Raw genomic sequence first — 12743 nt, 5'->3', positions numbered from 1 at the left:
ACCAATTACATCTTATTTGAAAATTGCAGATTAACATCGTTATGACAGAGCTTCCTGTCTACCAATTAAACCCCAGCAATTTTTATCTTTATAATTTTTAGTTTGGTTTGTTTTGCTTTCTAAGACTCAGTTTGCATTGCATCACAGCAGGACAAATTCTCATTGACACATACTGCATGGGCCAGCCTGTCTCAATTTACCAAAGCAGACAATAGAAAAAGTAGAAAAATGCTTTTAGAGCAAATGAATACCCAAATTCCAATCTCATAGCCCTCTGACATATGCTGTATATACATTTAATAACATATTTAATAGTGTACTAAGACGTATATATGGAGAGATAAAAAATTAATGGTTGAACTTATTTAAGGCAAAGAGTTATTCAAAACATATTTTTATTTTATATGCTTCTTTCTTTTATAAAATTATAATGAAATATGCAAATGTAGAGTTCCTTAAAATGGCTAGATTAAACTAAAATACAGCTTATGTGATAATTTAGTAATAAAGCAGGAACTAAGTAACTGCTTTCTTGATAAATGTTTGGAAGAGAATTTATAAAAACATATTAAGACAAGAGTATAATCCTATTAGAAAAATTCCATCATGCATTCCTTTGTTTTATAGTCATCAAAACAAATCATCCGTGTACTATGGTGCCTTCTGAATAGCAGCAAAATTAGTCAGTGTGCCTAATCCTTAGAAAATCTAATATTATCAGGGGCTCAATAATAAGATTATGTAAATAAAATGGATTAGAAAACATTTCATGAAGGCATCATTAAGTATTTACCAAGCAAATTAGCAAGGAGATTACTTACATCTTGATCTAAATACACATACACACACACACGTACGTACATACATACTGTTTTCCACAAGTGCTGCAGAACTAAACTGCAAAAATATTCTCTCACAAAAGCCCTTTGGTAGTGAATTTTGTGAATGTCAGCAGAGTAGCTGGATTCATTCATGAATGGACAGATACAGAGGAATGGGGAGGACGTGACTACCCTGGGGAGTAATGGCTGCTACCAGAGCAGTGGAGGTCACTCAAGGCAGACAGAGCATGAAAAAACCGAGAGAAAACAAATTTAAGGTAAAGAATGCATGATGGTAGATGTATATAGAGAAGTATCAGGCAACCCTTCCAATTCAGAAATCTGAACAGAAGATTTCCCATGTTGGGCAAATGTAGGAACAAAGGACTTAAGTCTAAGAAATTCCTAGGTAGCAGGTAAGAAAAGTATTCTGGGATGCTGCTGACATAGGAGAGATCTGGATGGCATCTCAGTTGAGTGGGATTAGGGGAAGGTCAATACTATTTTTTGAAGATATGTCTGATATATCAACAAGGAAAACTTTTGAGACTGTATTCCTAGACAGAGTCCACATCCAACTTAGCATTAGGGTAGCAAATCCTAGGAAAGGAAAGGCCATTGAAAAGAGGGCTCATAAGGACCTAGGAATTGGGATTGTTGCCACACTCATACTTCTAAATTTTGCTGAAAGGCACATAAATTTTGGATGACTTTCTCTAGAAAAAGAGTCTATCATTTGCAAGTAGTGATTATTTTTCTCAACAGAATATAGGCAGTTGGTGTCTCCATCAATCGTTTGATAAAACATTTTTCTGTTTTTGAGTTATAAGGTTACAAGTGGTGCTTCCCAGACTGCCACACAGATTGACTAGGATCCTGGCACAAGTAGCAGCTTTATTTGTAATAGCCAAAAACTGGAAACAAATACAATGTCCTTCAATACATGGTGAGTTAAACAGTACTACATCCTAAGCATAAACTACTACTAAGCAATAAAAAAGAACAAATTAATTATTGATACACTCAACTTAGATGGATCTCAGGGGCATTATGCTGAGTGGAGAAAGCCCATTTCAAAAGGTTACATTTTACATAATTCAATGTATATAACACACTCAGAATCACAAAATTATAAAGATGGAGAGCAGATTAGTAGTTTTCAGGGAATAGGGATAGTTGGGGGAAATGGTTAGATTACATAGGAGAGAGAGCTTTGTGGTAAAGGAACGGTTCCGTATCTTGATTGCAGTTGTAATTAAAGAAACCTGCACATGTGATAAAACAATACAGAACTATACACATACATTATATCAATGTCAATTTTGACACTGAGCTATAGTTATATAAGATGTAATTATTGGAGGAAACTAGGTGAAGATAACAAAGGCCCTTTCCATACTATTTTTGCAACTTCCAATGAATCTATAATTACTTCAAAACAAAAAGGTTTTTTTAAATCTATGCTCAAGTATAAGGCAAAATGTATTGTATAAATATGAAAAGTAGTATGGTGCTAAATACAGCATCTGACAAAATGTTGTCTTCTGAATTTATAAAGTACATTTTTGCCCATACATCTTACCACTTTGGATATGTAGGTATCAGTTTAATTAATCATCAGGATCTCTCCCTGTGTATAAGGACATTTTCTGGCTGAAAGCCTCTGGAGCAGACAGCACTTGGAATTCTCATTCTCTTTCTAACTGCAAGCTCTAACCAGCAAATAGAGTCTGCGTGTTCTTATTCCTATACCTGTACAAGGGTGTATTGGACAAACAGAAGCTGAACAACTGCCAACACTGATGCTCCAATAGCTTTCAGACATTCTAAACGATGAAAACTACCTGCTTAGACCCAAGATATTAACCTTTCACAGTCCAGCCAACGTCCCTGGACTCCAAGAACTTTTACCATCAATGTCAAAATCTAAGTCTCTGTAACATGGAATCTCAGAAAAAACAGCTTAGACACACACACACAAAAACCAATGATCATGATCCGAAGGCTTAAGAGGCGCTAATAATGCTAATCACACCTTCAGTACAATCTTAAGGTTAGTTTAGGTACCAGAACTAGGTGTGAATGAGTCATCTAAGTCAACTTGAAGGCATGAATGATGGTGAAGTCTCCCTCAAGATCTTCAAAAGCAACTTCTTTGGTATGTATTTCCTTTAGGTCGTGGTCTTCTGATGCCATCCAGTCGCAGTCTGAGTGCAAAGGACATGGTCTTTGTCCCTTTTGGGGGCATTCCACTTCTAAGAACTTGGTACTCAGGTATACATGTTAAATCCTAGACACTTCTCATTGCTGAATGGGCTTATATTCAGCAATCCTTTCATTCCCTCAAATAGGCATATATTCAACCTACAGTGACTGTAATGAAGACTACGTTAATAAACCCCTTCTCCTAGTCTTACTTGTAAAAACCTATACAAAAGTGTATCCTAAGTTCAACTTTAATTTAGGAATTCAGTATTAACTAGAATATTTATAAACAATATATTTCACATTGGATCCTATTTGTTTTTGGAATTTAACACATTACCAACAAAATCTATGGAATGTGCTAAATGCCACCTGTCTGGATGCTGGTCCTGGTTCCTTCAAGAGAGCTCTGTTGGGTACACACATTAATATGTTTTTCACACATTAATATGTTCTGAAGAGTAAAATATATTATTTTGCATTTCTATTTTCTAAAGTAGATAAAAAATGCAAATCAGATGGATTAAATACCTTTCCGAAGACAAAGTAGTTCATTTTAATCCTATCTGAGATTGTAGCCAGGAAAACTGCCAATAATAATAATTTTTAATGAAAACATTAAAATACTTACAGCCAACCATCATCATAGCCACTGAAAACATCTTTTCCACATCTGTGGTAGGAGCTATGTTTCCAAATCCTATGGTTGTAAGGCTTGTCATGGTAAAGTAGAGAGAGGACACGTACAGTGAATCCTTGCTGGGTCCTCCTTCCCATATCCCAGCACTGGTATTGTAGCGGTATGGAGTCCCAATGCTCAAGGCCAGCTGGTAGAGCCAACTGTCCATTTGGATGGTGTTAGTGACTTCGTCGATGACCTCGTAGTCTCCGATGCTATACCATATGCAGGCCAGCCAGTGGGCCACCAGTCCAAACACACACACCAGAAGCACGAGGACTGCTGCTCCATATTCTAGATAATGGTCCAGTTTCCTAGCCACACGGCCCAGTCGTAAGAGACGCACCACTTTTAAAGAACTGAAGAGACTGCTGATTCCCTGGATTAAAAAAAAAAAAAAGACACCACATTTTCAGGAAAAAAAAAAAAAAAAAAGCTGGGGAAACAATATAATGACTCACCTTCATAAATTTAACCATCCATTTACATATTAAGAACAGATGTATACTATAGGTCTGATTTTTAGAAATCAAAAAAGTCAAAATGATAAACTGGAAAAAAAATAGATTTCTTCCTACCCAGAAATTCATATTTGTGAATTATTAGATAAAATAACTTTTCATTAGCTAAGAAACTCCCAATTTATTTTCATAAGTAGAATATAAATGGTACAGAGAGAAACCAAAGATGAAAAATGCTCAAATGCATTATATACAGAGTATACAAATAAGGGTGTTGAATTCAGAACTTTTATTTCCTTTTCCTATAAAATTTTCCCTCTACTCTAAAAGGTTTCTTTTCATTTCTTATTTTATGATAGCTCCAAATAGCAGAACTCTGAAAAAGGAAGCACAGTCTTACAGGCAATCAAACAGGAAATCCTTGGGTACATATGGGGAAAATGAACAAATAGCATTGTTGGCCCCACTACCTCCTGCCACAATCATGAGAATCAGTACATTCTAGAGTTCTGAAAACGTGAACAGAGCTGAAGCTGAAACAGGTATGTGGCCTCCTAAATTCTATTCATTCTCTAGCAAAAGCCACCAAAAAGAACACCAAAAAAAAAAACAGCAGCCGCAAAATTCATATTTTGTTGAGAAGCTTAACATAACAAATAAGGGATTATCCCAATCAAAGCACAGCATAGGCTTTCTTAAATCAGTGAAAGTCCCATAGTTACTTTTTGGAAGCATGTAATAGGCCACCTGCAGAGGTAGGATAAGTTCATTCCTGATGCAGTTCACAAAACAGGCAGGGAGGGAAAATGGAGCAGTGATCCAGGAAGCCTCTCGTGCAGTCATCACCTGCAAATCCATTCATGTCCAGGACTTCCTTACTGCTAACCCTGTCTCCCAGAATGTAGACAAGGAATCTAATATAACTTACTCTGACATGAATTCTGACCAGCAAGGAGGAATTTGTTGTTGCAGTAGAATAGATGTATATTAATAAGACTCTAATTATGCATGGTAAAGTTCCTGATAATTAAGAAGGAAACAGTTGACAGGGTGCAGTAATTCTTGCCTGTAATCCCATAACTTTGGGAGGCCGAGGCAGGTGGATCACCTGAGGTCAGGAGTTCAAGATCAGCCTGGCCAACATGGCAAAACCCCGTCTCTACTAAAAACATTCAAAAATTAGCCGGGCATGGTGATGGGTGCCTGTAATCCCAGCTACTCAGAGGCTGAGGCAAGGAGAATTGCTTGAACCTGGGAGACGGAGGGGACAGTGAGCCGAGATCACACCACTGCACCCCAGCCTGGACGACAGAGCGAGACTCCATCTCAAAAAAACAAAAAAAAAAAAAAGAAAGAACCAGTTAAGAATGCATCTGGTTTGCTGGTTTGTTATACTATATTCTATAAGGCAGTATGTGTTTGAAATTTTTCATAATGAAAATTTAAAAGAGAAAGATAACAAAGCGAAGTAGAAACAAGAGTCACTATAGAAACAGAGGAGTAGCAGGGTCATCCTGCCGGGTTTCTGTCTCAACTTCAATTTCTTTAGGCCTACCTCTGTTTAAGTCAAAACTCTCAAATATTGTGGCATATATACAGCCTAAAAACAAATTTCCATTTCACTTTAACACTTGGGGGAAAAAGATGGTGAACTTTAGTCAGTTAAAAAGAGTAGAATTAATAAAATAAAGAAGACAAATTTGTGTAATTCAGTGACATGAGATGTTGGAAGGTAGGAAGAGTCAAGAAAGCTTGAAAGCTTTCAAAAATGGAACTGTGTAGTCATCAACACGTAGTACAAAAATAAACATTTATGGAGCACTCCTACATGCCAAGTTCTGTTATAAGCCCTGGGGATATTAAGATAAATATGCCTCACTTCTGCTCTAAAGAAATGCATAATCGAAATACATGAAAAGCTCAAACAGAGTTCAGTTTACAAATAAAAACAATGATGTTATAGATAATGTTTTCTGGTTAGCTCAAACTTTTAAAGGAACTTTGGGACTGCTGTTTAAATGCTGCATAGAAAAGTCATTTATACCTGAATTCTTTTCTCTGAAAATAACTAAAAGCAAAGAGAAGGAAAAACAGAGAGAAACTCTTCACCCCATTCAAACTAAGAAAGCCAACACAAGCCCCAACTAGAATGTGATGAGTTAGGACCTACTAGAATTAGGTCCAAATGGCGGAAAGACATACATCCTTCATCTCTAGCAAGTAGATTGCTCCAAAAGGAGGTGACCCATCCCGACAGGCCTGCTCTGGACTCTACTTACTTGAAAGCACATTTTCTAATATTTAGAAGTAGTTTGACACTTCTTAAAAACTATAAAATGTTTTATAAGCTTAAAAAGTAATAAAATATTAGTAAATAGACATTGATATATAAAGTATATATAAAATATTAGTTATATATCTATAAAGCATTATAGACTCTCTCTACCATAGGTTTAGAAGTAGTGTGACACTACTTAAATATTATAAAGTGTTTTATAAGTTTAAAAAGTAATAAAATATTAGTAAATATACATACTTGATATATATACATAAAGTATATATAAAATATTAGTAATGTATATAGATATATACCAAGCATTATAGACTCTCTCTCTGCCATAGGTCCTCTGGCACCACTTCCTCTTGGTTTTTAGCCAACCCTCCAACTGACGCCCTTTCAACCACCTTCTATATATGAATGATTCTCAAGTCCATTTAGCACCAAAAAAAACCTCTCTCCTGAGTTATTGATACTAACCCAAACGTCTGCTGTGCATTTCCACGTGGATATCCCACAGGTATCCAAAAACAGGTCCCAAAGGGAACCCTTTGCTTCTCCCAAATCAGCTATCTTCTATCATGTGAATGACATCATTATCCACCCAGTCCCTCAGACCTGGGGCAAAGCCTCCACTTTTCCCATTTCCTGCCACATGTAGCTGGTTATCAAGTCCTGAGAGTCTCATCACTCGAAGTGCCTAAGTGCTCAAAATATATCTATTTAATAAATCTCTCAGAAAATGTCCTTCTTTTCCATTCCCATAGGCATGTTTTGGTCATGACTTCACAGTTTTTTCTCACTTGTGTGACAGGAACTGCCTCTCCATCAGCCATCCCACCTCTATTCTTGCTTCCTCTAATTCACAGATCACACTATAAAGGCTATCAGTCTCGTATTTTTTTAAATGCATATCTATCTAACCATGTCCCTCTTTAATATAAACTCCTTTCATGTTGGCTCATTACCTATAGGAATAAATATTAATTTTCAAGTGTGACATGCAAAGCCCACCAGGACCTTGTACCTGCCTACCTGCTCAGCATCTCTCCTGCCAATTCCTCCACCTGCTCTCTAGGCTGCTGCCGTTCTCAGGTAGGAGTAGTTCTCAGAATGTCCATGCTGTTTCATGCTACATTACAAGTTATTCTCTTTGTTTAAAGGCTTTCTTCCTCCACTCTCTTAGTGGTTAGGATCTTACATACAGTTTATGACAAACACTTTCTCTTCCACGTGTACTACCCTGACATCTTCTCCCTACCTCTGCCATCTTCATTGTCATACTCTCCCCCGTCCCCCACTGGGAGAATTAGGTATCCTTCCTTTTTATTATCATACAGTTTCTGCACATCTCTATTATAACAGTTTTCACTGTCACACTTACTACAAGTGTGTTTGCATATTCCAGGAAACTCTAAACTCTAAGGAGTAGATCTACTGTCAATTACAAAGCTGGCATATGGTAATATGTTAAGCAGCCAATAATTCAATAAACGAAAGAATAAACTTTTGTGAAACTAGCAAATGTTGGGGGTGAATTTGGGGAGCTTTAATTACAAACTCAGAATGATTTAACAGTATAATGTAGAGAACAAAACAGTCAATAAAGGTTGCATTAATAGTGTGTTTCATTGAGTACAAAAGAGAAATTATCCTTAATCTCTACACTGACTAGGTGTATTACTCCATTTTCATACTGCTGATAAAGACATACTTGAGACTGGGTAATTCATAAAGGAAAAGAGGTTTAATGGACTCACAGTTCCATGTGGCTGGAAGCCTCACAATCATGGAGGAAGGCAAAAGGCACATCTTACATGGCATCAGGCAAGAGAGAATACGAGCCAAACAAAAGGGGAAACGCCTTATAAAACCATCAGATCTCATGAGACTTATTTACTACCGCAAAAACAGTATGGGGGAAAACACCCCCATGATTCAATTATCTCCACCTGGTCCCTCCCAAAACACCTGGGAATTATGGAAGCTACAATTTAAGATGAGAGTTGGGTGGGGAAACAACCAAACCATATTACTAGGTCACACACACAGGAGATCAGTTGAATATATTCATCAGAGAACTGCCAAAAAAAACCCCTCAAAACTCAACTCTATTAGGAAAAGTGAAAGGAACTGGAAAAAGGGAGATTGGGGCAGGGCACTATTTATATTCAAATACACAGCGCACGGATGAGGGCTGAGCTCACTCTGTTCAATCCTAATGTGGGTAACCCAGAAAAAAGTTGGAGCTACAGGGATAGAAGGATGCAAACAAGATTTCAACAAGCCTGTGCCACACACTTCTATGCAGTTAACCAACAGAAAGTTAGGTCATTTATTGCTACTTGGAAAAGACAAACAAGGCAATAATAACATTGACTATTTACTATATGCCAGGTACTATTCTAAGTGTTTTCTTTGTATTAATTAATTTAAAATTCAGAACAATCCTATGTGGTACCTATCGTTAAAGCATGGCCCAGAAAAGTTAAAAATAATTGGACTAAGTTCACATAGATAGTAAGAGGAGGATCCCAGATTCACATTCAGGCAGTCTGTCTCCAGAATCTTCCTTCATTCATTCTGAAAGTCTCTATACCTAAAGTGTAATTTATCCAACCACATGAATACCTGCAATATTTGCTTAAACATGAGCATTCTCTACATGACTGAATAAAGGAGATTAAATACCTAGCCTCCTCTTTCTCGCCACTCAGTCACAGCAATGGCCCACAATAGGGGTTCATGGAGGCCCTGGAACTCTTATATCTATATAGTCTGTAGTTCTCCAACATGGATCAACTCATTTTGTTTTCATAATAGCAGGATTCCTACCTTCATTGTTCATATGAGGACACTGAAGCTTGGTCAGGTTGAACAAACCGTCCAAAGACAGCAAGGAATGAGAGTATCACTCAGACCCAGTCTTTCAGATTCTGAGTACATTTTCCACAACAACCAACCACCCTGCAGCCTTCCTGTCCTTACCCCCAGTCTCTCCTACATCATTGCTGCAATATTAATCTCCCTGAAAGGTAGCACTGAGCATATCCTCCAAGGGCTCATCACAGACATTAAGCATAATCTCTTGAACAGGCCTTCAATGCCCGCAATCCCATCTCTGTCTATGCTGCCAGGTCATTTCCCTCTATGCCTCTGCAAAGCCCTAGTGCTCCAATAAAACCAGATTCCTTTTTGCCCCCAAACATCATGTTGAGCAAAAGGAGCTAGACACAAAAGAGTATATGCTGTGTGATTCCATTTCTGAAGAGTTCAGAAACAGGTGGAACTACTCCATGGGGTTAAATGAGCATACTGTCTCCCTTTGTTGGGAGAGGGGCAGTGATTACAAAAGACATGAGGAAACCTTCAGGTTCTGGCAATATTTTGCTTCCTAACATGGCTGCTAATCACTAGCTGTGTTCACTTTGTGAAAATTCTTTCTGCTGTACACTTAAGATTGGGATAATTTTTCTTTAAGTATGTCACAAACATCAAAAAAAGGTTATGGAAAACCCAATAGTCACTGATGTGTTATTAAGCTAACATTTCACCACAGTACATGATTCAGATTAATAATTTCTTACTCATCCTGTGATATTTCGTTGGGGGGGCAGGGAGTCATAGCCATCATTGTATCTAAAATAAGAGACTTTCCTTATTTTATGATTCATTCTCATAACCTTTAGATTGGGCCACAAATTGCATTTAATTCCTGTTGGCAATTTTAATTTCACTCATATGATACTAGTGGACAGTCTTAGAGGTTGATCCTCCAAAAATGCCCTTCTTATGTACTTCCGCCTTTTTCATAACAATGTTTTGATGCTGTACTTTCCACCAGTCTTAGCTACTCATTGATTTTCTGCTTCATGTCACTCCAAACTTTCCAATCTTTCTGTGCCCTCCTCTGCACTCCAGTGGCTTTCTGCCTCTATCCCAACCTCTGAGCTGTTAACACACAAATCCCTGGGGTTCCACTGTGGAAGAGAATATCAAATACATCAAGTGCATAACAGAACACAGCAGGGTGAATGGAGGACTTTCAGCCATCAGCCTTCCACCTTTCTAGCCAATTTCCTTACTTGACAAGCCCCTCAGGCCATAGTAGCACAAGGAGTAATATCCAGGAGACACCTCTGTGCCAAAAGTAACTCTTCAAGTTACTTTTGTCTATTCCACATTAAAGAGATGTGAGGTGTTATCAGAGTAAAATAATATCTTGCAATGATAAAGCCACCCAAAATACAAATCAATTCTCTCATTTGATCATCACTAATAATAGCAGGTAGATAATTCAGCCAATATTCCTTCCTATTTTCTTTAACTTTCTTGGCCAAGGACACATGATAATTAAGTGGAGATAAAAGAGCAGGAATACAGACTTGTTATATCCAGTTGCATGATTTTTCACCTACATTTTGCATTCTCACAATACAATGTTCTGGTAGATTGTTTCAAAAACATAGCTGTGTTTATTTTTCTCCCTGTATCCATACTCCTCTGCAATGTTACTTATAATTCCTCCCATCAAGAGATACAGTCTATTTCCTATCTCTTAAATCTGGACTGACTTTAGGACTTGCTTTGGCCAACAGAATGTGATATAAATGATTGCAGCAGATCCAAGCCTAGGGCTCAAAAGGCCTTGCACACCACCTTCACCTGTGGTCTTGGAAACCAGCCCAGCTGCTGTGTGAACAAGACTCACTAGGCTTTGGGGGATGAGAGACCATAGAAGCATCCCTTCGAGTCATGCATTTCAGCCATCCTAGACTATTCAGGCCTAGCCAACTCAGTGGCTGACCACAGATGCACGAGTAAACTTAGTTGAGATAAGCCAAACCTAGCCTAAATCAGCAGAACCACCCAACTGAACTGCAGACTCATGAGTTGAATAAATTATGGTGGTCATTACCTGTAAAGCCTTAGAGTGATTTGATATGCAGGAAAAATGACAACTGATAAAAATGTAAGAAAAGTGCATATGTTACATATTTATGAGCACAGAATTTCACATTTCTATGACATAACACTGGGGCAATATATATATCGCATTAATAGAGAGGTCCCATTTTAATGTGACATTATCCCAAATAGGAAAGATATGGGCAGGTAAAGTAAGATTTAATACACAATTGTTGGGTGTTATTTATCTGTTATATTCAGAAATATGTCGCTGTTATCATGGATGCCAACAAATACTCCATGAGAATAAAGAACTCCAAGTTATTACTTCATAAATCTTACAAATATTTCTAAAAGTCAATCTCACCTAAAACTTAACATCACCTTGGGTGGTATCCATGGAGATGACCCTTCCAATAGCCTGGCCTTGGAGTTTCTTCACCAATTCATCTCCAACAACCTTTCTACTTCTCCTCAGATACCCACTCTCATGATCATAATCTAAAATTTGTTATATTCCAAAACTTTCTCCAGCTCTGAAATTTTGAATTGAATCATCCTGCTATCTGACCAGGGCTGCTTCTCTGTCAAGATCAGTGGCCCAATTACACCAACTGCAAAAGTAGTTGATCCTTACTGAACCTGTAGTCCAATGACAAATCTACCTTTCCCCAATTTATTAACCCTCTTCATTCTCTACCTTTTTTCTTATGCAATCCTATAATTTCAATAACATTAACACCCTAAATTGCTTAGCATCTCTGTCTCTCCTTTACAACCACTCTCAAAATTCTAGTCCTGGCTCAATTACCAGCTTTCTTCACATCTGTATTATGAACTGCTCAAGAAAGTTATACAATGGGTTCCACTATAAATTCATTATCATCACCTTCAATGCATCTGTCCACTACCTAGCAAGTTTCCTGTTTTTCTTATAAATTTACCTGCTCACTGTATTTCAAGCCTTCTCTACTCTACTCAAAACTCCAACCATACCCTCTTCAACTACATCTTCCCCACAGATATTTAAACATATCATGTCCCTCTCATTAAGAAAAAAAAAATGCACCCCCTCACACTCCTAAATCAGCTATCTAAGCAAATCAGAAACCAAGAAGTATCCTTGCCATCCCTTTCTCTGACAACACCTCACCCAACCTACCTTAAAATCCTATTCATTTCAGAACAATATTTTATCATGGAAAAGCTCAAACATACAAAAAAAAACAGATAAATAGCACAACAATTCCCCCATTTACCCATAACTTGGCTAGAGTAATTATTAACTTATCACCACCCTTGCTTCTTCTACATCTCTCTTTTAACAACAAACTCCTGGTCCCACTGGATTATTTTGAAGCAAATCCAAAATGTATAATTTTGTCCATAGA

The 12743-nt window shown here is 37.5% G+C and overlaps 1 protein-coding gene across 1 annotated transcript in view; it reads right to left on the bottom strand.

The window, feature by feature from the left end:
* The window catches only part of LOC105473677 (potassium voltage-gated channel subfamily H member 5), a 345797-nt gene that overhangs the window by 246383 nt on the left and 86671 nt on the right, over positions 1-12743 (bottom strand). The window contains exon 7 of the mRNA XM_011727592.3: positions 3658-4084. Within this exon, the coding sequence (XP_011725894.1) occupies positions 3658-4084 (427 nt within the window). The remainder of the gene's footprint in view (positions 1-3657; positions 4085-12743) is intronic.

Source organism: Macaca nemestrina, chromosome 7 (genome assembly GCF_043159975.1).
Source record: "Macaca nemestrina isolate mMacNem1 chromosome 7, mMacNem.hap1, whole genome shotgun sequence".
In the NCBI taxonomy this organism is placed as follows: domain Eukaryota; kingdom Metazoa; phylum Chordata; class Mammalia; order Primates; family Cercopithecidae; genus Macaca; species Macaca nemestrina.
This window is presented reverse-complemented; position numbering and strand designations above follow the sequence as displayed.